The sequence below is a fragment of the Hypanus sabinus genome, chromosome 10 (genome assembly GCF_030144855.1).
Source record: "Hypanus sabinus isolate sHypSab1 chromosome 10, sHypSab1.hap1, whole genome shotgun sequence".
Lineage (NCBI taxonomy): Eukaryota > Metazoa > Chordata > Chondrichthyes > Myliobatiformes > Dasyatidae > Hypanus > Hypanus sabinus.
Window position 1 is genome coordinate 69,903,610 of NC_082715.1, and position 27,926 is coordinate 69,931,535.

The window sequence follows — 27,926 nt, forward strand, 5'->3', positions numbered from 1 at the left end:
TGTCAAGTGATATTGTCAGCTTTAATGCAAGTAAGGGATAGTTTTCTAAGTTTGTAAATTGTCAGAGGCTTCACAACTTAGCTGTGCATGGTGAGCAAGCTAGTGCTGACCACGAAACTGCTTACTGCTACCCTGTGCAGTTGCTGGCTGGGATAGCTGAGTTAGGCATCACACCAAAGTAGGTGTTTAATGCAGACGAAACCAGGCTTTTTTGGAAGCGTATGCCAAAACGCACTTACATAAGTAAGGATGAAAAGACTGTGTCAGGTTTCAAGGCAGCAAAGGATAGGTTGACTTTGCTTATGTGTTCCAATGCTGAAGGAGACTGGAAGATGAAGCCTCTTGTAGTTTACCATTCACTAAATCCCCGTGCTCGTAAGGGTTTGAGTAAGAATATGCTTCCTGTCCACTGGGCAGCTAACAAGAAAGCATGGATCACTGGTCAAGTCTTTGAAGGTTGTTTTGGTAATCTTTTGCTGTTGACGCTGAATGCTACTGTCGGGAACAGAATCTTGCCTTTAAAGGTTTTTTGTTGTTTGACAATGCACCAACCCATCCTAAACATTTGGACAGCATTCAGCATTCAGTGCATTACCTGCCACCTAACACAACACGGCTGATTCAATCACTCGACCAAGGTGTGATATCCACATTCAAGGTGTTTTTTTTTTAAAACGGTGAACTGTCTCTCAGATGCTGCAAACAACAGACGATTTTGAAAATCCCGGGAGATTACCAACGGTGAGGGAAGTCCTTCAATATCAGACATGCCATCAACAACACTGATGAATCCTGGAAAGAGGTTAGGTCTTCCACTCTCAATACAGCGTGGAAATCAATTTGGGCGGAGTATGTGCACACCTTCAAGGGGTTTCCTGCCTTCACTACAGCTGTCCAGGATTGTGTGGCCGAGCCATAAAACTGGTGGGGAAGGATTCTCAGATTGAAACTGCTGACGCGGTAGAACTCCTGGATTCTCATGATGAAGAATTAAGTGTGGATGACCTTCTGCGTATAACTCAGACTGAAGGTGATAACAACGATGAAGATGAAAGTGTTGAGTTGCAGGTGAAGGATTTTACGGTGAAGCAACTGGCAGAATTTTTTTTAAGGCTGGGGAACACTTGACACAAATGGCGATGGACATGGATCCAAGTTTAGAACAGAGTCAGCATTTCAGTCATTCCCTGCGATCAATCTTTCTTCCCGACAAGCAAATTTATGCTGAAAAACAAAATATTGCCAAGCAAGCAACCCTCACCACTTTCTTCAAACCAGTGTCATCCACGCCAACTCCACCTCCACCTGAGCACTCCACACTTGTCGCATCTCCTGCTACCAGCAGTTCCAGAGTTCCACTAACTTGTCAGAGAGTTCTGTGAGACTTCCTTCACCCTTTGCTGTCCTTGATGATCCTGATGACCCACAACCATCCACCCCATCCATGTAAACCTGCCCAACACCACTGCACAACCACTCATCTCCTGGAGCCCACACATCTGCCACTGTTGGTGAGTACTGTACACCCTAGTTTGTTAACTTTCTATGATTTATTGTGCTGAATATTACCTTAAATTGATGAAATATAATACAAATGTTGTCTTGTGGTACTGCTTTTGTATTGGTATGAAAATGTGGATAAATTACAGATAAAACATATTTAGGAAGCCCTCCAGAACACATCCCTATTTTCTCCATTTAAATAATTATTTACATAATGGGTTTTCCATACTATGTGTCACCTGCGAGGAATGTATCCCTCGCATATAACGGGGATAGGGTGTATTCTTTTACTACTGGATTAATTTTATTTGAGAATTTCTTGATTTTTAAAAGACTCCCATACCTTTGGATTTTTCTCATTTTCATTTTGAATTCATTTGACATATCTGACCAAAATTTTTATCTTTTCACATTGGTTAATTACATTCACAAGGCTCTTGTCAACATTTAACTGCATTACTATTACTTGTAAGTATTGTAGCTACAAGGTAATTTCATGCTAGATGTCATGTAAAATTAAGTTGTTAAATAGATGATGAGAAAAAAGCAGCATAAGACTGCTTTTGGTCTCCCTGCTGTTGCAGACTCTAGCCATTCAGTGTCACTATGGTACAGCAAGTTGATAGAAATTTTAGTGCTTAACTACAAGTGAAATTACAAGTTAGGAATTTATATGGCTCACAGTAGCTTCTTTTAACTCCATAAGATATAGAAGCAGAATTAGGCCATTTGGCCTATTGTCTACTCCGCCATTTCATCATGACTGATCCATTTCCTTCACGGCCCAATCTCCTACTTCCTCACTGTAACCCTTAATACCCTTGCTAAACAAGAATCTATCAATCTTTGCTTTAAATATACCCAATTACTTCACAGCTACCTGTGGCAATGAATTCCACAAATTCTCCACTCATTGGTTAAAGAAATTCCCCGTCAGCTCCGTTCGAAATGGATATTCTGATGCTGTGTCCTATGGTCCAAGACTCCCCCACCATCAGAAACATCCTTTCCACATGTACACCATCAAGGCCCTTCAACATCCACTTAGTTTCAATGAGATCCCACCTCATTCTTCTGAATTCCAATGAGTACAGGCCCAGAGCCATCAAATGTTCTGCATATAATAAGCCTTTCAATCCCAGAATTATTTTTGTGAACCTTTGAACTCTCTCCAATGTCAGCACATCCTTTCTTAGATAAGAGGACTAAAACTGCTCACAATACTCTAAGTGAGACCTCACCAGTGCCTTATTTAGCCTCAACATTACATCCTTGATTTTATATTCTAGTCTTCTTGAAATGAATGCTAGCATTGCATTTATCTTCTTCACCACCAACTCTACTTGCAAATTACCTTTAGGGAATTCTGCACAAGTCCAGTTGCACCTCTAATTTTTAAATTTTCTCACCATTTACAAAATAGTCTGCACTTTTATTTCTTCTACCGAAATGCATGACTGAAATCCCAACGTTGTAGCCCATCTGCCATTTCTTTGACCATTCTCCTAATCTGCCCAGGTCCTTCTGCAGCCTCTCTGCTCCCAACACTACCTGTCCCCTCCACCCATCTTCATATTGTCCACAAACCTTGCAACAAAGCTGTCAATTCTGTCATCCAAATCATTGACATGTAATGCAAAAAGAACCGGTCCCAACACAGACCCCTGTGGAAAACCATTAGTCACCTGCAGCTCCCTTTATTCCCTCTCTTTGCCTCCTGCCAATCAGCCAATGCTCTATCCATGTTAGTATCTTTCCTGTAATATCACAGGCTCTCAACTTGTTAAGCAGCCTCATGTGTGGAACCTTGTCAAAGTGCATATCGTCTGCTGATTCACCTCTATTTATCCTACTTGTTAGCTCTTCAAAGAATTCCAACAGATTTGTCAACCAAGGTTTTCCTTTAAGGAAGCCATCTGCCAAACGCTCCTATTCTTATCCGCACTGGATCGTGACACAGGTCACTACCCTAGATACCTTGCTTTTCAGGTCCCTAAAATCTCTCCTCAGAACCTCCGTTCCTACCTATGTCATTGGTGCCAATATGTAATAAGACTTCTGGCTGCTCACACTCTCCCTTTAGAATGCTGTGGACTCCATCCAAGACATCCCTGACCCTGGCACCTGGGAGGCAACATACCACCCGGTTGCCTCTACCACAGCAACAGAATCTCATCTCTAATCCTCTACTTATGGAATCTCCTATCAATACTGTAGTCCTCTTAACCTCTCGTCTCTTCCGAGTCACAGCAGTCTCAGTGCCAGAGATCCAGCTGCTGCACCTTCCCTTCCCTCGGCAGATTATTCCCCTTAACAGTATCCAAAATGACATACTTATTGAGGGGAATGATCACAGGAATACTGTGTTTTGACTTGCCAATTTCTCTTTCTTCTCATTACAGTCACCCTGCCTCCTGCAACCTAGGGATGACTAGTTCCCAGCAACTCTTATCTATCACACTTCCTCAGTCTCCCGTATGAGCGGAAGGTTATCGACTGTAGCTCCAACTAACTTCCTTCCACCTTGCTCTTCCCATCCTTCCCTCTTCAACCTTCATAATAATAACTAACACTGACAGGGCTATTTTCACACCAGATATCTGACTTGGATGGTTTTTTTAGCTTATTTTTATTTTGAGATACAACAAGGCCCTGCTGGCCGTTCGAGCTGTGCAGCCCAGCAACCCTCCAATTTAACCCAAGCTTAATCACAGGACAATTTACACTGACCAATCAACCTACTAATCGGTGTGCCTTTGGACTGTGAGAGGACACCGAAGCACCCAGAGAAAACTCATGCGCACACGGGAAGAAACGTACACACTTGCTTACAAAGGATGGTGGAATTGAACTCCAAATTCCAATACCCTTGAGCAATGCAAGATATATTTGCTAATGCTACCTAGCCTCAAAGTCCACTTCATTTGCTTTTTCTGTACCCCAATTGTCTTACAAGGAAGATGTACATTCTGTTCATTGCTATTTAACCAAAACTCTTGTTCTCTTCTCACAACTACACTAGCCAAGGCCAATCTCAGCTTACACCAAACTGAACTCCTTGCTTACTCCAACACCAATGACCAGCTGACCAACATTAAACTATTTCATCAACATCACCCTTGCAATAGCTTCCAAAATTCCTTCAGTGATTTCCTTTAGCTTGTCATATGCTTCACATTGCAAACCATTTTATTCCAGCTCATTGATGAAATAATCACTGTGATTTCTTGAAACCCCACCCATTACCATTCATCAAAAATAAACACTTGCCATCGGTTGTCATTAATAATGTTAGTTTCTTTGTATTTACTGTGCATGCCCACAAGAAAATGAATCTCAGGGTATGTGTACTTTGATAATAAATTTACTTTGAACACCATCAACTAAAGAATACGAACCGACTTGGCAACATACTGGAATCACACACCCAAACCTGCTCAAAGCAACTCCACTGAACTCAGAATAATCCATCTTTGCACAAGTCCCCAACCAATTACAAAACTTCCACCCAAATTTCAGCACCAGTTGTCATCTTCTCAATGTTTGCTACCCCTTCACCCATCACTTACTCTTCACTCTTTCCTAGGCAAATCATAACGTTGACCAACTCCCTGGCAGCCCGGACTCAGTCTTGCTCTGGCCATTCCACAGTCTTTATCTGTACTTGCTAACCCATTATCTAACTCAGCCAGAGACAGTCCAAAGCCTGGCTGCAAAAGGGGGATTGGGCAAAGGGCTAGCAACACCATCCTGTAAAAACCAATTTACAGATATGCCAACCTAAGCTCTAAGCCATCTTCGCTGGGAGAAGAAAGACATACCAAGAAGATGGGCTGCAACTGGAGACAATGTCAAGAGTGGCGCAGGATGGATGACACTGGCAAGCTACAATTGGTAGCCTATGACCAAGTAGGGGAGACGGGGTTTAAGAAGCAGAAACGAACAGAAATTACAAACTTCCTCCACACTGTTCAGTTTTTTTTTCTGCCATTTGCACCATTTCTACCCAGGGCAAAATTTCATTCTCTTTTCTCTTCAACCATATTTACTAATATTTCTTCCCTCCCACACCTTCCTTCCGGAGAAAACAATTATAACTCTGCACCTACCTGCTCCATACCTTCGAAACAGAAGAGAGAAACACAAAATACCCTCCACTCTTCCCCTTATCCTCATTTTCACTCCTTATCTCTGCGCTTCACACCACCTGAGCTAGTGCACTGGCACTCGCATCCTCAACCACCTTCAACTTCCCTCAAAATGTCTATTCAAAAGAGTTTCTGTAAGAGCAAACTGAAGAATCACACAGGAGTTGATGTTCAAATAACAAGTGATTTATTAAACACTGGCTCATACCAGGTGACCAGCCAAAGCTGATCTAACTGAGAATGAATTTGTTACACCTTTACATTCTCAGCTCACAAGATTACCAGTAAAACTGCATTTTGATAAGAGTAGTGGCTAAAAGAAGACTTAATTAACAGTCTAGATCCTGGTAACTGAATAAAATGATCATCCATAGGTCTAGCAGTAAATCCAATTTTCTATTGCCCACTGGGTACACACTATTACAAAATTAGGGAAGTTCCTGAAACCTGGGAATTGTTGCAGCTGCATTCCTCGTCTCTACTTTTGAATGCTGTTCGCTGTTACCACATTATCACAATCCATATCCCTATTTACTAGTTATTAACCCTCACTACTCCTTCCCCAACAATTTCTCTTTTCTCTTCTACCTTGACTGACCTCCGCTACCTTCATTCTCACCCTCACTCCTTACTACTTTTCCACTGCTTCTCATGCCTCCACCTTTGTTCTTTACATCATTCTACTTGATGGTTTAATCCAAAAACTGTACTCCATTTCTTTGCACCACCTCTACCCGTCGCCATAGACTTACTCAGCTGTGCTTAGAGCTAGCAAATCAAAACAGTTTTGAGCATGTAAACAACGTTTACAGTTCATTTTAAAAAAACTGAGCACTCACCAGAAGTTCTTTTTAAATCTAGCTCCTGAATCATTTGCTCAAATTTCTTCTGCAGCCTCTTGTTGTTCTCTGGTGTCTTTTCTATGAAGTCCTTGGGCTTCATACATCTATGCTGGAAAATTTATATCAAGTAACAATTTAACATTACATAACTGCATTAAAAAAACAAAATTTACAGCCCACTTAAAAAGACAATGTGTATATTATTTTAAAATATTCAAAAATAAGAGAATGTGCCTCTGCCGTATCTGTAACAGGAAATCTGTGCAGGAGAGTTTTTGAAGTGGAAAAGCCATTTCACTAGGTTTCCACTCTCTCGACCTTGCAAGCCCGGGTCCAGTGGTACAAATACTTGTCACAGCACAAAGACAATATACTTTGTGGAAATCACTAAACATAAAAATGACAGAAACACAGCAAGTGCTACTTAACTAATAAGCGGTAGTTAACAGGTTAATGTAATTACAAAGCTCAGGGATCTTGACAATAAAAACCAAAGATGAATAACTAAGCAGGTGGTAATGAATATGGGAATGAAAGGTTGTTCCTTGAATTACTGAACATATCTTGTGATGCAAAGCAGGGATACAAATGGGAGTGGGGGGGGGGGGGAAGACCTCAATATAAGTGACAATACATGGCCTTAAAAGCAATATTCAAAATTTCTATAAGAAATTTAGAATAATGCAAAGCTAACAAGAAAATTACTGAATGTGAGAAGAGTGGGAATGTGAAAGGCATATGTGCTAGACCCTGATGTGTAATTTTGAGGATATTAAACGGGTATTGAACAGAAGAGGAGCAGCCAATATTATACCAAGTATGAACAAAGATTCAAATAGAACATTTCAACATGGCCAGGGTTTCAACTGAAACATGCATGGATGGTTCATTTATTTGTGCCATTTGGGAGCTAGTGGATATGCAAACATTTATACTCCATCCCTAATTCATTCTTTGCAAAGTCACCAGGCCACTGACAGGCATCTGCGACGCAAGATCAGAGAAGGACGAAAGTAAAAACTTTTTCACAACCTTCTTTCAGGCTGACAGTCACCATTTCTGAAAGCATTTTTGGACCCCAGATTTTTTTAAGCAAGAGGCATTGAACAAGCCACGCACCTTTTCCCCCAGGTTGGAAATGGCTAATACAAGGGGGTATAATTTTAAGGTGATTGGAGGCAAGTACAAGGGGATGTCAAAGTTTTTTTTAAATATATAATACACAGAGCATGATGCATGCATGTGAATGCCCTGCTATGGGTGGTGGTAGAAGCCAATATATTAGGGGCATTTAAATGGAGACTAGTGTAGGTGGGAGGGTCTAACCTTCATGGTTACTTATAATGTTGTTCCAACTTTTGAGATCAATCCAACCTTCCCTCCTACATAGTCCTCCATTTTTTTTTATCTACATGTCCATCTAAGAGTTTCTTAAATGACCCAAATGTATCTGCCTCTACAACCACCCCTAGCACCCACCACTCTGTAAAATCTTACATTTGACACAACCTGACACATTCCTCCAATCAACTTAATTATGCCTCCTCACATTAGTCATTCTCACCCCGAGTAAAAGTCTGACTATCCACTTATCTCTGCCTCTCATCTTGTACATCTCTATCGAGTCACCTCTCATCTTCCTTCGCTTCAAAGGACCTTAGCTTGGTCAACCTTTCCTCAGAAGACATGATCACCAACCTAGGTAGAGTCCTGGGAAAACTCTTCTGCACTTTCACTTCCTTCCTACGGTGAGGGAACCAGAACTAAACACAATATTCCAACTGTGGTCTAAACAAAGTTTTAGAGCACTGCAACGTTACCTCATAGCACTTGTACTCAGATCCCCAACTAATGAAGGTTAACACTCCAAATACCTCCTTAACAACCCTATCAACTTGCGTGGCAGAATGAAGTCAAAATAAAGATAATCCGAACTATGTTGTTAAAAATGTCTAATGCAGTGCAGCTGACTGATGGGCTCGTAGATAATGTCTATTTTTCAAGTTGACCTATTTGAGTGATAAAAGAAATAAGCTCCAGTTTCTTTTTTAAACCTCTGAATGTTCTGCATCCCAACCAAGTGCTATACAACAAAAGCCATGATTGCTTAAAAATTAGCCCAATGTGCTTTAGTGTTCTTTGCTCTTTGTTGTGTCCATGACTTTTTCTCCCCACCAAGTGGAAAATGAAAGTATGTGAATTTGCACTTGCATGCAACATTTTGTCTGATTGCAAGAGTAAAACTTTTACTTTCATAGCATCTGCACAATTGATGAATACACCCACCTTTAGAGTTACATATCAGTTTGCATTTTCCATTCGAGAGAAACTCATACAGCTAAAGTGCCTTCCACATAAACAAAAACACCTACACATTATCCTTAGTGTATTTATGAAAACAAAACTGCATATTGTAAAAAAATTAAAAATTATTCCGTGCATTATACTCACAGTTCTCTTATTTTCAAATAAATGTTTACTTTCATTTTTTGCAGGAAATAGGGATTCATCAACGTGGCTGCGTGTCACCAAACACCTTCAAAGTAAGTTAATAACATTTTAACACGATGCAAAAAAGATTATCTGGACAGCTACCTGTTTTCATGCATTAATCAAATAGCATCCCAAATATTTGAATTTTTTAATAATACATTTATATGCAGCCTATATAAGCCAATGCAAGCTTAATATTTCCACCTTCCATGGACGATACCTCATACTTTGTTAAATCTGGATACTTAAAAGCAGGATAGTACATCATTTACACATAAAATACAGAAGCAAACATGTTACATTGTCAATTTTACCTGCATCATCCTGGAAAATGTTTCACTGCTGGTGTAATGGCCTTTCTGTAGAAGCAGCATTTGGGTTACGTTTAGAGATAACAGATGCTTTGAAATGTGAGCTGGGTTTTTTTGTTCAGGGAGAGAGGAAGAGAGAAGACACTGGAGAGAACCGGTTGTAAGATCAGACCCGGAGGGAAGATTGTGATTCAATGGAGCCCAATGGTAAGATCGACTGAGGATCAGTGAATTGAGCTCCGACTGGTGTACATTTGACTGTTAAATTGTAATGGGCCCTTTGTTTTTTCTTTCTTTTCTTTACAAACTTTTCTTTTAGATTCTTCAATATAATTCCTTTAATCATTTGCAGTGTGTTGTCTGTTGATTCTGGCACTGAGTTGTAACAGGGATACAAATTACACAGCATCTCCACAAACCGAGGTTTGGGGTTGGGAGGAGAGCCGTCTCAATCTCACATGTTTGGCAGGACCAGAGTGTGCCTTCCCTAGACTTACGCAGCCAAGGAAACCAATGGGGTTTCATACCTATTGCTAAGACTTTTTCCTTTGTTACAACAGCCTGCGGAGCTATCACACATTACCAGGACAAGCCGACAGCATTGTAACAGGACGGTAAATATCATAAAAATCCCACTGGATTTCTCATATTTTGTTTAAGGATGTTGTTGAATAAAACAGCAGAGTCATTGAGTTATGGAGTGCTACATCACAGAAAAAGGCCTTTCAGCTCATCTAGTCTGTGTCAAACTATTACGCTACATCCATACCCCTATCAACTACATACCAATCCAAATTTCTCTAAAGCATTGAAATCAAATCTGCACCCATCACTTCTGTTGGCAGCTTGTTCCACACTCATACCACCCTCTGTCTGTAGGTCCCCCTCATTTTCCCTTTCATCATTTCACCTTTCACCCTCAAGTGAAGTCGCACCCAACTTCAGTAGAAAAAGCCTGCTTGCATTTTATTGTTATAATAAAAATAAAAATGATAGGCTGTTATAAACTAAAATTGATTAAGAATAATAACCTGAATTGTTTGTTTTCTCTGACAGGCTGCATCACTGTCTGGTATGGAAGGTCTACTGCATAGGACCGAAAGAAGCTGCAGAAGGTTATAAATCTAGTCAGCTCCATCTTGGGCACTAGCCTACAAAGTACCCAGGACAACTTCAGGGAGCAATGTCTCAGAAAGGCAGCATTCATTATTAAGGAACTCCAGCACCCAGGGCATGCTTTTTTCTCACTCTTACCATCAGGTAGGAGATACAGAAGCCTGAAGGCACACCCTTAGCAATACAGGAACAGCTTCTTCCCCTCTGCCATCAAATTGCTCAATGGACATTGAAGCTTTGGACACTACCTCATTTTTTTTTAAATAAAAGATACATGGAATTTCTGTTTCTGCACTTTTTAAAATCTTGTTTATTAAGTTTTATTTATTTATTATTATTATTTTCTCTCTGCTGGATTATGTGTTGCATTGAACTGCTGCTGCAAATTTCATGTCACATGCCGGTGATAATAAACCCGATTCTGACTTTACACCATTCGAGAAATTCCTTTTGTTCCACCCACTGCCAGCCTCCACCCCTTTTACCTTGCATTGCTACTGAGGCAATTGTTTCTTACAACCTCAATAAGATTCATTTATTCTTAAATTATGTATCTATACACAACTCTAAGTTCGACTTCTCCAGAAGCCTCAAAATAAAGAAAAACCATGAAAGTTGTTCAGTCGGAGAAGAAGCCGTTCCTAAAACATTGAATATGTGAAATTCAAATTGTTTCTCTTTCCAGAGATGCTGTCTGGCCTCAAGCTTCTCCAGCAAAATCTGTTCTTATTTCTGATTTCTGGCTTGAGCTGTGCTTTTTCACTTTAAGAGGCTTGGTACGTTGACAGTGAGTAACATACATCTGTAAAGCTTTTACCTCAGACACAAGGCAAGCATATTATTGAACAAGTACGAAGACAACAAGCTGACAGTGTAAGGTAAATCTGTTCCTGTAAAAGATGAAGGTAAAAGACAGGAAATCCAAGGAACCATGGATGTCAAGGATTAGATTAAACTAAAAGCCTGTGCTATGTTTTGGAGTTATGATCAATTGCCAAATAGTGAAATGTCAAACAATAAAATTAAAATAAGAAAAATCATGGATTAAGAATGGGCTCCAAACACCCATTAATTTAAACAAAAACTCAGATCTTGACCAGCTTTTTTGATTCATGCTACAGATCTAACATGCAGAATATTTAATGCAGTACTTTGTCAAATGATTTTTTCCAAGTAAAATATTGATTTCAAGGGAAATAGACACTCCAAGTAATCTCAAAAATCCACTTACCACCTTGCTTTCACACAAGTTTAAAATGCAAAGCAATAGTTTTTCCACAAGGTTTATTGAATTATCAATACCTTTCCACCCAAAGTACAGACACCAACTTCACACCCATTTTCTGAGCCTTCTTCCACACACTTTCATGTCCATCCTTGAATATCACATGTGTCACTTGCTTATTGAAGTATTTTAAAACCTGCAAACAAATTTGCTAGTTTTAAAATTTAAAATCAATTTTTATTTCTTTTGAAAAAAGATAGTTTAATCAAAAACTCAACAATAAACCAGCAATGCATTTCATGCAACTGAAGACCAATAGCAAGACCATTTTCATTTTTTAAGGGGGTACACTTCTGTTTTTTGTAAAACTGCATTTTGTTCTGGTCTTGTGGAGAGGGTGCTTCTAATAGTGAGGACCAGAAGGCACAGCCATAAAATAGAAGAACGTCCTTTTAGAACAGAGATAAAGAGCAATTTCTGTAGCTCCTGGCGAATCTGAGGAATTCACTGTCACAGACAATTGTGGAGCTGCAGAGGCTGAAAGACTCCTGACTAGCAAGGGCGTCAAAGGTTAGAGGGAGAAGGCAGAAGAGTGGCATTGAGAGGGATAATAAATCATCTACGGTGAGGGAGGATTCAACAGACCAAATAGCCTAATTCTGCTCCTGGGTCTCATGGCTTTATGGTCGTCTGCTATAGGAATGATGGGTAGACCGTAGGGGTGGTTTATGAGGATGTTGCTGGGACTACAGAGTTATAGAGAAAGGTTGAGCTCATTGGGACTTTATTCACTAGAGTATTGGAGAATGAGGGGTGATCGTATAAAGATCTATACGGTGGCGGTGGTTGTGAAATCAAGAATTAGAGAACATGGGTTGAAGGTGAAAAGAGAAAGATTTAAAAGGAACCAGAGGTCAAAAGCTTTAAGTTCCTCGGGGTGAATATCACAAACTTGGTCTAACCAAGCAGACTCCACTGCCAAGAAGGCCCACCAGTGTCTTTACTTCCTGAGAAAGCTGAAGAAATTTGGCCTGTCCCCTAAAACCCTCACTAATTTTTATAGATGCACCGTAGAAAGCATTCTTCTAGGCTGCATCACAACCTGGTATTGAAGTTGTCCTGTCCAAGACCGGAAGAAGCTGCAGAAGAACGTGAACACAGCCCAGCACATCACACAAACCAATCTTCCATCTTTGGACTCATTTTACATCGCGCACTGTTGGAGCAGTGCTGCCAGGATAATCAAGGACACGACCCACCCAGCCAACACACACTTTGTCCCTCTTCCCTCCAGGAGAAGGTTCAGGAGCTTGAAGATTTGTATAGCCAGATTTGGGAACAGCGTCATTCCAACTGTGATAAGATTGCTGAATGGATCCTGACCCAGATCTGGGCCGTACCTTCCAAATATCCGGATCTGACTTGCACTACCTTAGATGGGAAGCTTGTTGGCATGGACTAGTTGGGCCAAAGGGCAGTTTCTGTGTTACATGACTCTATAACACTCTGTTCTAGAATGTCAATATGGTTGACAATGCCAGCATACGGAGATGCAGAGACTGTAATGAGTATAATGCACCTAGACTCTCCCATTCGTAATATCACAACCATCAATCTTTACAATGGATGCTCTACAGTGGGGAGTCAAAACTGCCAAATGCATCAGCAGCACTAGCCTACCCACCATCAGGGACATACATAAAGAAAAGTGCTGAAAAAGAACCACTAACATCATGAAAGATCCCACCCACCCTGCTCTGCAGCCAGCAGTACTCCCTTCCAACCTTGTCATTGACCTCAAAGTTTCCTGTGCTTTTGAAAGCACTCATCTATCTACATGGAGAAATTGTTTCTACACTAAGAGTGTAGAACAAGTTGCCAATGGAAGTAGTGGATGTGAGTTTGATTTCAACATTTAAGAGAAATTTAAAAAGTACATGATTCGGTGGGGGTTATGGAAGGCTATGGTCCATGTACTAGGCAGAGTAATAGTTCTGCATGAACCAGATGGGCCAAAGAGCCTGTTTCGCCTCTGTAGTGCTTTATGACTAAGTGAGAGAACAGGAAGTAGTGAGGGGATTGCTCTGAAGACCAACATTAACTCGAATGTCCATGTCATAAGGAAATAAAAAACTAAAAAAACCCTGAATGATACATGGTGTCTCTTTGAGAAACACTTGCCACTGTTCACTGCCTTGAAGAAGCTCTGTAAATTCAGTTAGGACTCTAGTTTAAAGGTAAAAGTGATTATCATTCCAAAAAAAGAAACACCCAGACTGAGAGTAACAAAAAAATAGCTTTTTGAATAATACATGGCAAAATTAAAAACCAAAAAAGCCACTCAGATCACAATGGGCATAAACAACAAAATAAATTTTGGCCATAAACCTCCGAGCACCAGAAAATGGCCTACGCTTGCATGTTCAAACTGGTTCAGAATATTTTTACAGGAATAAAGCCAAAACAGCAATGTTGCTCAAATCCAAGCATAGTCAGCACTCTGCAAGGAGAAAATGACTTTTGATCTAACTTGCTGGCTACAGTGATTCAAAAGTACTTCATAAAATTGCATAAGCAATTTTAAATGTCTTAAGGCCACAAAAGGAATTGTATAAATTTAAGTTCTGTTGTTTCGGAACAAAATGGGTCCAGTATATTTTCCCTCATATCAGCAAAAAAGTGATCATACATAAAGGAGCATTTAAATTATTTTTTAGTTTTGTTTGTGTTACTTTAAGCATACAAATCATTCAAAAGATCCTTTTGTGTAACTTGAAAGTTAATTAGCAAATAAGCATTAATACAGAAGCAGCTATCCATGATACCAGTGGATGTTTCCTGGTACTTAATCTTGTTCCTGATACTACTATTGAAAGGAATAGATTCCCAACCTTGAAACTGTCCATTACATCTCATATTCAGAAAGTACATACACAAAATTACCAGTATTCTTACCAGGAAATACCATCCAATTACCAATACTCTGTCACCAAACACTTGTTTAATTATCACTGCATACATACTCTGAGTTCATCTTTTGTTTGCCCTTACCTAACTATTTGGACTCCACATCTGCACCTATTTACATGAACTTAAACATGCCCCTCTATTGCCTTTACCCTCAATAACTTACCTCTACCCTATTTGGAATTGTGTTCGAAACTCACCAAAACTAAGTTTCATTAAATTATACCCACTCTTGTGCATCATTCTTGCCTTCTTCCCCAGAAGCATATGATAACATTGATGCAGCGAAGTTTATTGCTATAAATTGATAGCTCTGGTTGCGCATTTTGCACTATTTCCACAATTCACTTCTTGAAACCTCTTATTTTCAACATTCAACATTGTTCATTGCAATCCTGTGATATTGCTGGGATTAAATCAGTGGATTGTTGTGTGGTGCAGCTCAGTAGGCCGGAAAGGCCTGTTCTTTACCTCGAAGTAAATAAAAATGATGCAATTAATGTATAGTAAGTTGCAATAAGGACATGGGCAAGGACAAATTAACAACCAAGTGCTGCAAGCAGCGTCTATGGAGGGGAATAAGCAGTCAGCATTTCGAGTTGAGACCCTTCATCAGGACAAACCATATGTTATTTGTTTTTAAAGAGGAGTAACTAATTAGGAGTAACTACAGAGTAACTGCATCTCTATGCAATGAGTCTGCAAAGCTGGAAATCCAGACCAATGTACACAAAATGCCGGAGGACATCAACAAGTCAGACAGCACCTACATAAATGAATAAATAGTCAATGCTTTCGATTGAGACCCTTCATCAGAACTGATGAAACATCTCAACCCTTCCTCTGCAATAATACTGGACCCTTGTTAGAGCCCAACTGAACAATATTATGAGCCCTGCCTTCTGATCCAAAGGATATATTTTCATCTAAAGGAATGTAATAAAGGACCACAGATTGTTTCCTGTGATTGTGGTGGGAGGTATGAAATAGAATTGCTTTGTGAGGATACAGGAAGTAGATTGCTCCTATGTTCCAGTTTAAGAATGAGAAGTAACCTCAGTGAAAATTTAGTGGATGACGCTTCCTCTGGCTGGAATGTTTAGAACCAGGACAATCTCAAAATAGGGTTACTGGCAATTCACGTCAAGTGAGAAGCAATTTCTTTAATCCGAACAGTAAAACTGAAATTTATGTTAAAAACCCAGCTGATCACATTCAAGACAGACTGACAGATTCTTGATTTCAAGTGATAATCTGAAAATATGTCTTTGGAAAGTAATACATACCGTGGCACCCATATCAACCAAATGTTCTATAAATGATTTGGAGTAGTTTTCAGTCTTAGTTGAAGACCACACGTCTACAAATGCCACCACATCTGTAAAGTAATAGCATAACAGCTAATGATCAAATCCCCATTTAAAAATTAGGAACATAATGTTTAGTGAAAATCTACTGAAGGTATCATTTAAAGTAACATTTTACAGAAAGTGTCTGTAACTTAACCAGCATTTCAAGTTCAAGCTTATTGTGATCTGACTGTACATGTACACAAACAAATGAAACAACATTCCTCCGGACCATAGTGCAACCACAAAAACATCCATCACACATAGTACATAAAATAAAACATCACCACAAATAAGTATATAAAATACAATTCAAAGTGCATGTACTGCACAGCACAGTAAACAGATAACTGTTCCAGTGACAAGACCTAAAATGTTCAGTACATTTTCATTTAAAGACCTTGAAAGATAAATCAATTCTGTCCTTCTGACACGCTTCCATTTTTATCCATTATCATGATCTAAAATGAGATCCACAAACTTTACACTTAAGATGGGTTATTTTTAAACATGATTGAAGAACTCAAACTGTGTTCTTGACTCTATCATATAACACTATCTAGTACAAGTTGTAAAGGACATACAGCAATAGAAACACATCAAAACCCCTTAAGCATTGAAGTCATTAAGCAATTGGACGAGTGATGCAAGTGCCTGATTAACAATCCTACACAGCAATAAAGTCTCACTAATAACAGTTTTGAAAACCAATGGACTGTCATTAAAAACCACTTTGGCTCATTAATAACCTCCAGGGTAGGAAATCAGCTCAGTCATGCCAAACTACAGCTCCAAAAATATGTCATGTGACTGGACTCTCAATGGCTGATCAAGCTTCTCAGTTCCAAGCGATAGCCACCATGCTCTCAAGAGGAAAATTTAGAGTTGGGCATTAAATATTGGTATGGCTAGATATCCAGATTGCAAATAACAAGTAAATTTAAAGGGAATATTGGATCCTTACTCAAGTTTGAAAACTTGGAACAATAGAACTGTTTCTTCTCCTACATGAGGCAGGAGTGAAGATTTACCAAGGCACCTGAGAAACACAAAATGTTAACATCTTCAAAAACACTGGTGTTGGATACAAGGTACAGCACAGATGTCACATAAGTCCTCCTCTGCTGCCCTTCCAGAGACTGAAGAGCTGACCCGTCACTGTATTTACCTCACAACACCAGGAAAACTGCAGGAGACAGCATCAAATATGGCATATCACCTCTCAATTTATCCAATACAACGAAATATGGAGAATCCTTCACCAGTCTGGCTTCCCTCAGTTAGAAGAGCAGCTCTGATTATGTTGATTGGTACAGCAGGTCTGTTCATGTCCTCATTCAACATCAGCCACAGGGGGTGCCACGATAGCACAAAAGTAATAGAGTTTAGAGTACATTTCCAGTGTCCTCTGTAATACATTTGCATGTCCTTTCTGTGAGTGCATGGTTTCCTCTGGCTTCCTCCCACAGGCAAAGATGCACTGATTAGTTAATTAGTCATTGCAAACTGCCCCATGATTAGGCTAGGGTTAAATAGGTGGGTTGCTGGGTGGTGTGGCTCGTTGGATCAGAAGAGCCTGCTTCACACTGTATCTTTAAGTTCTAAAAAATTACATGGAAGCCATAATCTGAAGTGATGAGTCTACCATAGGGCCTGACCCAGTGCAGACTAGAATCATGAAAGAAAATATTGTTTCTGTGATAGTTATTGTATTAATTTTTAGATACAGCACAGTAATAGGCCCTTCTCACTGAACAAGCCGCACCATACATCAACACTCACATGACCAGTTAACCTACTAACCCATACATTTTGGAATATGAGAGAAAACCAGACCACCTGGATGAAAACCACACAGTCACAGGCAGAGTACAAACTCCTTACAGACAGCGACAGAAATGAACCCAGATTGCTGGCACTATAATAGCATTATGCTAACCAGTACACTACAAAGGCAATGTGCCTCCTCCATTCAGCCCATCAAGTCTGCTCTGCTAATCTATCATGGCAGATTTATTATCCCTCTCAACCACATTCTCCTGCCTTCTCCCTGTAACTTTTGACACCCTGTCTAAGGAAGAACCTATCAATCTTCATGTTAAATATACCCAATGACTTGTTCTCCACAGCTGTCTGTGGCAATGAATTCTATAGACTCACTACCACCTGGCTAAAGAAATTCCTCATCACTGTTCCAAATTAGCATTCCGCTATTCTGAGGCTGTGCCTGCTGGTCCTAGGCTCCCTCACTATAGGGGACATCCTCTCCAATTCCACTCTGACTAGGCCTTTCAATATTTGATAGGTGTCTATAAGCTCGCTCATTTTTCTAAACTCCAGCAAGTACATTAAGACCTCAAATTAATAGCAAAGTTCCCAGTCTACAAGATTTCATTGATGTCTGGCCTGCTGCATGCTTCAGAACCAGAGACACCCTCTCTATAAAATCCTCCAGATCCACTGGCAGACAACTGTCCCCTGCAATTACAGTGAGTTAATTCAGATAGCAGGTCATGCAGTACTGTGAGTTGAGTAAGATGTTCTGCTAAGGTGCTGCCTATTGGTGGGCGCTCATGATTGTAGAGACTGATCCAGGATCCACATATTCTGCTGCAATGTGCACACATGCAGGTGGTGGCAGTGGTTTGCGGTTGTTCATTCTTTCCTTTTGTAGCTGCTGCTTGTTCTCTGCCACACAGCAGAGGTCGTTCTTATGTAGCACCGCTCCCTTTTGAACATCCAAGCTCATCTATTAAGTACAATGTCTTCCCAGTTTTTAGATATAATGTTGAATTTCTTCAAAGTTCAAGTACATTTATTATTAAAATATGTATACAGCCTAGAGATTCATCTTCTTGCAGGCAACCACAAAATAAATTAACACTATATAAATTGTTCAAAGAAAATCCCACACAAGACCATTAAGTACCCAATGTACAAAAATCAACAAATCGTGCAAACAATAAAAAGTAAACAAATAACATTAACTGCAGAATTCCCTAAGTGAGTCCTTAGCACAGTCACAGATCACAGATGTAGTTCATTCAGCAATGAAACACCCCATCAAGTTGTACAAATAATGAAAAACCAGTAAACAAAAAAACACAAGTAACTTGAACTGCAGTCCCCAAAGTGAGTCCATAACTGCGGAGCAGTCAGCACTGAGGAGAGCTGTCAGAAGCCTGTTGGTGCTCCCAAACCTGGTGGCGCAGGACCCCAGACTCCTGCACCTTCTGCCCATCAGCAGCAGCGAGAGAAGCCGATCAAACGCAGACAGAGAGCACGAAGCACCTGTTTATTTCCTGCTCTCTTCCTCGACTCTTTAATGGGTGGGAGAGGAGTAATGGAGCCACCCACAAGTTTATGTTCCGCCATTAGGAATCGACAAAGAATGTCATCTTCAGGCTGATTTTGATGTTATCTTTGAAGTGTTTACTTTGCCCTCCACTGGCTCACTGACTTTCCTTCAACTGGGAGTAAAGGATCTGTTTGAGATACAAGGTTCACATAACAAACACCGAACTCCTCAAAGTGCTCAGCCGCAGCAAAAAAATTAAAAGGAGGATCGAGGAAATGACAGGAAGATATCTTCAAAGTCTCCTTAAAAAGGAAAAGTCATAGTGGTTAACGCAGCTCGGAGCACTGGAGTTCAGAGATCAATCCCAGCATCCTCTGTAATGAGTCTGTACATCCTCCCTGTGGAATGTGTGGATTTTCTCTGGGTCCTCTAGTTTCCTTCCATAGTCCGAAGACGTACCAGTTAGCAGGTTAACTGATTATTGTGAATTGTCCCTTGATTAGATTAGAGTTAAATCAGGGATTGTCAGGGGTTGCTGGGCAGCATGGCTTGAAGGGTCTATTTCACACTATCACTAAATAAAATTAATTGCTTGCCCATAACCATTCAAAACTGAGAATGAACATATGGGATGCCACTGAGACTTTAACAGCTGCAACAGCGGAACAAATGTGCCCACTCATAAACTCAAAGATACATTTATTATCCAAGTATGCATACAACATACAACCTTGAGATTAGTCTCTTTACAGGCAATGAAAGGAAATGTTGTTGTGACATCACAAAACAAAGAAACCACAAAAGAATCCATTAAAAAAAGACAGTTAAACACCTGGTGTACAGAGAAATTATTGAAACATTAAATGGCATTTAGAACGGAAGTTTTATGAAAGACACAAAGCCGGGCATCACTGCAGCCAGAGCAGGCCACAGCCTCAGTTCAATGCAGAGCTGAAGTAAATTTCACAAAGCAGCAAGCAAAACTGGCCCGTTCCTCACCTCTGGTCCCAACTCTCTGACCTTTTCAATCTGGCCCGGCACTTAAATAGTCCAAAGAATGATTCGTTCATCGTTCAGGGACAGGTCAGAGGCCTGGACTTCCCCACCATAATTCTTCCTGTACCCAATCTTTCCAGCACTTAAATCAATTAGCTATCAGGACCTTCTTAGCACCCACCTCTGCCATTCCCCAGGTCAAGTCCCTTGTAGATTTTCTCTGCACTCTTTCAATCTTATTTACATCTTTCCTGTATTAGGTGAACAAAATTGCACACAATACTCCAAATTAGTCCTCAACAATTTATATAGTTTTAATGTAATATCCCAACTCACGTACTCAATTCATTGATTTATGAAGTCCAATGTGCCAAAAGCTTTCTTTCCGATCTTATCTCCACTTTCAAGGAATTATGGATTTATATTCCCAAATCCCTGTTCTACCACACTCCTCAGTGCCCTACTGCTCACCACATAATGCCTACCCTGGTTGTTCCTCACAAAGTACAACACTTCACACTTGTCTACATTAAAGTCCATCTGTCATTTTTCAGCCCATTGTTCCAGCTGGTGCTTATCCCACTGCGAACTTTGATAGACTTCCTCACTGTTAACTCCACCCCAATCTTGGTGCCATCAGCAAATATGCTTATTCAGTTTACTGCATTATCATCCAGATCATAGACATAGATGACAAACAACGGACCCAGCACCAATCCCTGCAGCACAGCACTCGTCACAGGCCTCCAGTCAAAGAGGTAACCGTTTACGTTCACTCTCTGACTTCTCCCGCAAAGTCCATGTCAAATCCCTTACTACCTCAAATTGAATATGAAGGAACTGAACCTTCTTGACCAATCTCCCATGTAGGTCCTGCTAAAGTCTGCCTTGAACAATTTTCCTGGAGACTTACTCAAAAATCTCTCAGGTTGGTTGGACATGACCTACCACGCAAAGCCATGCTGACTACCCTTAATCCAAATATTTATAAATCTAGTCCCTTAGAAAACCTCCAGTAACTTTCCCACTACTGATGTCAAGCTCACCAGCCTAATTTGCTAGCTTAGAGTCTTTCTTAAACAATAGAAACCTATTGAGGACAGCATTCGCTATCCTCCACCCGAATTTGCCACAAGATTGCAAACACCTCGTTCTCTGTAATCTGTAAAGGGTTCATGACCTCACTACTGCAATGCCTCACATCTATAGACTCTGTGTCTGTCTCACAAGTAAATATGCAAAAAATCCTTTTAAGGTCTCCCCATCTCTTCCAGCTCCATGCATAGATCATCACTCTGATCTTCCAGAGGACCAATTTTGTCTTTTGTTATCCTATTGCTCTTAATATATCAGCAGAAGCCTTTAGGATTCTCCTTCACCTTGTCTGCCAGAGCAACCTTATGCCTTCTTTTAGCTCTCCTGATTTCCTCCCGAAGTATTCACTTATGTTTCTTATATCCTCAAGTACCTCGTTTGTTCCTGCCTGCCAATACCAGCTGTGCACCTCCTTTTTCTTAATCAGTGCCTCAATATCTCTCAAGAACCATAGTTCCATAAATTTGTTATCCTTGCCTTTTATTCTGACAGGAACATATAAACTCTATACTCACAAAATTTCACTTTTGAAGGCCTCCCTCTTAACAAGAACACTTTTGCCAAAAACAACCTGTCCCAATCCACACTTGCCAGATCCTTTCTGATACCATCAAAATTGCCTTTCTCCAATTTAGCATCTGAACCCAAGAACCTTCTCCATAATTATCTTGAAACTAATGGCATTATGATCACTAGATGCAAAATAGTTCTCATAAACAAACTTGTCATCTGCCCTGTCTCACTCCCTAATATAGTACTGCACTCTCTCTAATTGGGACTGCTATGAACTGATTAAGGAAACTTCCCCAAACACATTTGACAAATACCTTCCCATCCAAACTTTCTACAGTATGGGACTCCCAGGAAATATGTGGGAAGTTAAAATCAGCAAATATCATAACTTCATGTTTCTTGCAACAGTCCATGATCCCTCTACCAATCTGCTCCACTAAATCCTGTAGAATGTTGGGTGATTCATAATATAATCTCATAATCTGTTCATACCATTCTTATCCCTCAGTTCTACCCTTAAAGCCTCACTAGACAAGCTCTCCAGCATGTCCTGACTGAGTATTGCCATGACATTTTCCCAGACTAGTAATGTCATCCCTTCCTCTTTAATACCCCCCATAACGATACCTCACTGATAGCTACAATGGCATAATAGCATGTGCTGTTCCATGCCTTAAGCCCACCCACCTTTCCTACAATATTTCTTACATTGACATATATGTAGCTCAGAAAATTCATCCCACTATGCTCAGCCTTTTGATTCCTGACCTTGTATGTGGGCTGAACAATAACTACTGTACTACCTGCTTTAGCACTATGGATACCACTCCACTGCATCTCTAATTTAACTCCCTCCTCCCCCCACCCATGCAGCACTAGCAAGCCTTCCCAGAAGAATATTAGTCTCCCGCCAGTTCAGATGCAAACCGTCCTTTTCGTACAGGTCCCAGCTTCCTTGGAGAAGAGCCCAATCATCCAAAAATCTGAAGCCCTCCCTCCTGCACCAACACCTTAGCCATGTGTTAAACTGTATGATCTTCCTACTTCTAGCCTTGCTAGAAGGTGGCACAGATATCTATCCTGAGATTACCACCCTGGAGTTTCTGTCCTTTACCTTAGCACCCAACTCCCTGAATTCACTTTGCAGGACCTTGCCACCCATGTCATAGGTACCAACAAGGACTATGACCTCTAGCTGCTCACCCTCCCACTTAAGAATGTTGTGGACGTGATCTGAGATGTCTCTGACCCTAGCACCTAGGAGCCAACTAACCATCAGGGAATCTTGTTCTCATCCACAGAACCTCCTTTCTGTTGCCCTAACCAAAGATACCCCTATCTAAGCTTGCCCTTCCCTTCTGACCCAGAGTCAGAGATCGACTCGCTGCAGCTTCTCCCCGGTAGGTTGCCTCCACCCCTCAACTGTATGCAAAGTAGTATACTTATTATTGAGGGGAACAGCCACCGGGGTACATACATCAGCTCCCTATTACCTTTACTTCTCCTGATAGTCAACCAGGTACTTGTCTCCTGCAAACTTAAGGGTGTCTACCTCCCTGTAGTACCAATCTATCAACTCCTCAATCTCCTGTTTGAGCCAAAGTTCATCAAGCTCCAGTTCTTTAACGTGGTCTCAAAGGAGCTGCAGCTTGGTGCACTTTGTACAGACGTCTTCCAAAGTTCCCACGTCTCACACACAGAACATACCACTAACTCTGGACCCATTCCCAGCATATGAGCTATGTGAAAAAACCTTACTAGAAACAGAGCATGCATTTGTGCTTGACCAAGCCTGTTGAAACAAAGGAGGTCCATTCTAACACTGCCCGACTCACACACTGCCTGCTCCAACAATCAAGACTGTCGCTGAAAAGTTTTTAACTAGCGTCAGTTGCTAACACTTGTTTGGCTGTTAGGCACTGCACCATTCTTAGAAGCGTACTTCTTTTAAAAAGGGCCAGTTACTTGCGTTTGTGTCCAAAAAGCAACGAGCTTTGTGATAGTTACTGAGAAATGAGTAGTAACTCAATTCAGAATTGTTCTGCTCACTGCAGCTTCAAGCATTCGTGCTAGATCAGAATCAGAATTATTATCTCCTGCATGTGACATGAAATTTGTTAACTTAGCAGCAGCAGTTCAATGCAATATATAATCTAGCAGAGAGAGAAAAAAATAATAAATAAAACATAATAAATACAAATATGTATACTGAATAGATTTTTTTAAAATGTGCAAAAACAGAAATACTGTATATTAAAAAGTGAGGTAGTGTCCAAAGCTTCAAAGGATGGCAGAAGGGAAGAAGCCATTACTGGATTGCTGAGCGTGTGCCTTCAGGTTTCTGTATCTCCTGCCTGATGGTTACAGTGAGAAAAGGGCATGCCCTGGGTGCTGGATGTCCTGAATAATGGACACTGCCTTTCTGAGACAACGCTCCCTAAAGATGTCTTGGGTACTTTGTAGGCTAGTGCCCAAGATGAAGCCATACAGTCATGTGTATACAAAGAGTAGAGCAGTGGGCTAAGCACACATCCCTGAGGTGCGCCAGTGTCAATCGTCAGCAAGGAGGATATGTTATCACCAATCCGCACAGACTGTGGTTTTCTGTTTAGGAAGTCAAGGATCCAATTGCAGAGGGAGGTACAGAGGCCCAGGTTCTGCAACTTCTCAATCAGGATTGTGTGAATGATAGTATTAAATGCTGAGCTATAGTCGATAAACAGCATCCTGACGTATTGTTTGTGTTGTCTAGGTGGTCTAAAGCCGTATGGAGAGTCACCGAGGCTGTGTTTGCCGTTGACCTATTGTAACAATAGGCAAATTGCATTGGGTCCATGTCTTTGCTGAGGCAGATGCTAGAAACAGTCAGGAGTGAAAATGAAACGATTTCACTACTTCAACAAGTTAGGAACTGCAAGTAATTTGAAGGAATGGACAATCATTTGGAATGTTACAATGAAATTTGGATGATGCAATCTGCAGAAATGTTTATGAAGGCTGTCCATTTTCTGTACAAGGTGTCTGTGTTGATTCTGTTCATTTACAGTCAATCAAAAGAATACAGCAACAGACACTTAATGAATTCTTCCACTGATAACAGTTTAGAATCAACAGTTTTATAGCACTGTAGTAAAATTGGTAGCTCTCTAACTTACTCTCTATTAATTTAAATACACAATTTAAATGGCAGTCTGTTACGTTTATACAATTTAACTATTTCTATGAAACTTAGTCTTATTAGATCATCCACTCAATTGGACCAAAATGTACTGGTCCAGATGTGTCCCAATTAACAGAACCCACTGTACAACTTTTGCTTATCACAACTAAATTGGTCACAATGCAGCACAAACATTCTTCTTCAGTTTTGGGAAGAGATTCATGTATTGGCAAATTGTAACATATTTTAAAAAAAAATCAAATAATAAGAAAAAATAAAGTTAATAAATCAGTTTCAACAAGAGGCAAGGAAAATACGGTGCTAATTCAAAGTCATTTTGAAAGAATATACTGCAGCATTTGGTATATCACCATTAACTTCACAACTTCTGTTCTTGTTTCTTACCTCTAAGAATAGGTTTTTTGCTACAGTCACTGGTCATTCTGGAGGAATCTGTAGAAATCTACTCAGTCCCAATCTGAAAAAGTAATCAACAACTACTATAGTACATACATTATAGATGACTTTACTCAAGTCGTCACTGTAATGTTCTCAGACACAAACTTTGCAGCAAATTAAACAGTGTTTGGAAAAATAAATTTTCTAACTAAAATGTTACCCCTTTCTAGAACCAGTAGAAACGCGTTAGCAAAGCTGAGTGATCAGCAAGTGACAGAAATAAAGCAAATATAGTGGTGACAGACATTGGCTGAATATGTCCTCCTCCAAAATGATACGCTGGGTGCCACAGTCAAACATCAGCTAAAGCGAAGCTATTACAACTCGGGGTGTTCCGAAGTTTTGAGTTCAATTCCAAGGCAGTCTGTAAGGAGTTTGTAAGTTTTCTCCGTGAGCCACGTGAGTTTTCTCCAGGTGCTCCAGTTTCCTCCCACAGTCCAAAGACAGACCTGTTAGTTGGTTAATTAGTCATTGTAAACTGCCCTGCGATCCGGGTAGCGTTAGTGGGCAGTGCAGCTTCTTGGGCTGGAAGGGCCGGTTCCGTGTGTATAAATAAAACCTTGCTACACATTCATGACTCAAAAATATATGAAGAAACATCTCACCAAATATTGCGATCAAACTCTGATCTTATCCTTACATCACAAAGACTTCATTTGCATTTGAAACTTAACGATCATAACATATGAACATAATAATGAAAGAGTAACAAGCAATCTAACCGAAGAATTCAGCGGGCCGGGCAATAGGACAGTGCTTTGAGCTTAAACCCTGTATCAGAACAGATCTAATTCCTTCCCTCTCCAAAGATACTGCTTCATCCATAGGTTCCTCCAGCTGGTGTCAAAATCTCTAGATACCAGCAGCTGCAAACTTTTCTATCCCCAAAGCGAAAGAAAGCCCTGCCTTCCAGCTCCAGACACCCACATTCAATGCTGACTTTAGCGCGGAGTCTCGGGGCACGGCCAAACGTGGGGAGGGAGACCGACCGACCGACCAGTCGGGGCCGGGGTCACATCGGAGGAAACTATCACCGCCGCCAGAACCAGGACGATTCAAACATGGCGCGCAATGCGCGCGGGCCGCCGGGAGCCGGGCACGTGACCAAACGTCAGCGACGAATCAGAGAAAAGGGGTGGGATTGAATGGCGGTGATGGCGGGGCGTTCAGTCATTGGCGGTTCATTCATTTAATGGGCGGGGCCAATCCCGCCCATTAAATGGCGGCGCTCAAGCAGCAACGCACGGAAGCAGTATAGCAGTAGGAATAATCTGACCTCCTTTCATCAGAGTTCATGTCTGTGGTTGCAGGTGCCGAGGGTTGAAGTGTTGGGCAGTGATAATAAACCTGAGACTGGCGAACGGACAAATAATTAAAGTATCCATGTAGCAACATTGCTGCGGGCAATGAAGCTGTTCCAAAAACAACCCCAATGTAATTTGCAGCATGTAGGATTCAACTTCCCCACGAAAGGCATAAACATCATTGTTTGCTTCGCCTGCTTCAAACAGACGTCAGTTATCCCGGTGCTGAAAAAGGATGTGATAATCTGCTTCAGTGGGAATCCAATAGCACTTGCATCCACTTTGATGAAGTGCTTTTGAAAGGTTGGCGCTGAAAATAATACAGGATTGGGAAAACAGGAAACAAAAGTAATGAATACAACCCAAATAAAGCCCTCCCCACTATAAGGAGCTCTGTGGCAGTAAAGCAGCATCCATCATCCACCTAGGCCATGCTCTCTTCTCAGGACCTGCACCACCAGGTTCAGGAACAGTTATTACCCCTCAACCACCTTGAACCAGAGGGGATAACCATCACTGAACAGGACTTGCTTTCAAGGACTCTCCTTCTCGTGATCTTGATATTTATTATTTACTTTCTCTTTCTTTATGTATTTGTACAGTTTCTTCATGTTTTTGCACATTGGTTGTCCACCCTGTTGGGTATGGTGTTTCGTTGATTCAATTGTGTTTCGTATTTACTGTGAGTGGCCACAAGAAAATGAACTTCAGGGTTGTATATGGTGGCATATATGTACTTTGAACTTTGGTACGGCAACTGCTCTGCCCATGGCCACAAGAAACTGCAGTGAGTTGTGGACACAGCTCAGCACCTCACAGAAACAAACCTCCTGTCTACGGTCTTTGTCCACACTTCTCGCTGCTTTAATAAAACAGCCAGCATAATCAAAGACCCACCCACCTGGACATTCTCACTTATTCACCCCCCCCCACCCCCCAATCAGGCAGAAGATACAAAGCCTAAAAGCATTACCACTAGGCTCAAGGACAGCTTCTATCTGCTGTTAAATCATTCCCTAGATAGACTCTTGAGCTCACAATCTGCTTTGTTATGATCTCGCACTTTACTGCCTGCCTGCCTGCTCATCACTTTCTCTGCAGTTGTTACACTTTATTCTGCACTCTTACTGCCTCCCGTTGTACAATG

At 40.8% G+C, this 27,926-nt stretch overlaps 1 protein-coding gene across 1 annotated transcript in view; it reads right to left on the reverse strand.

The window, feature by feature from the left end:
- Positions 1 to 26,518, reverse strand: part of mcph1 (microcephalin 1) — a 288,336-nt gene extending 261,818 nt beyond the window's left edge. Inside the window, exons 1-6 of the mRNA XM_059983454.1 lie at positions 26,403 to 26,518; positions 25,422 to 25,494; positions 15,892 to 15,983; positions 11,716 to 11,834; positions 8,945 to 9,029; positions 6,491 to 6,602 (exon numbers count right to left, since the gene is read on the reverse strand). Of these exons, the coding sequence (XP_059839437.1) occupies positions 6,491 to 6,602; positions 8,945 to 9,029; positions 11,716 to 11,834; positions 15,892 to 15,983; positions 25,422 to 25,458 (445 nt within the window). The 5' untranslated portion in view covers positions 25,459 to 25,494; positions 26,403 to 26,518. The remainder of the gene's footprint in view (positions 1 to 6,490; positions 6,603 to 8,944; positions 9,030 to 11,715; positions 11,835 to 15,891; positions 15,984 to 25,421; positions 25,495 to 26,402) is intronic.
- Between the last annotated feature and the right edge of the window lie 1,408 nt (positions 26,519 to 27,926).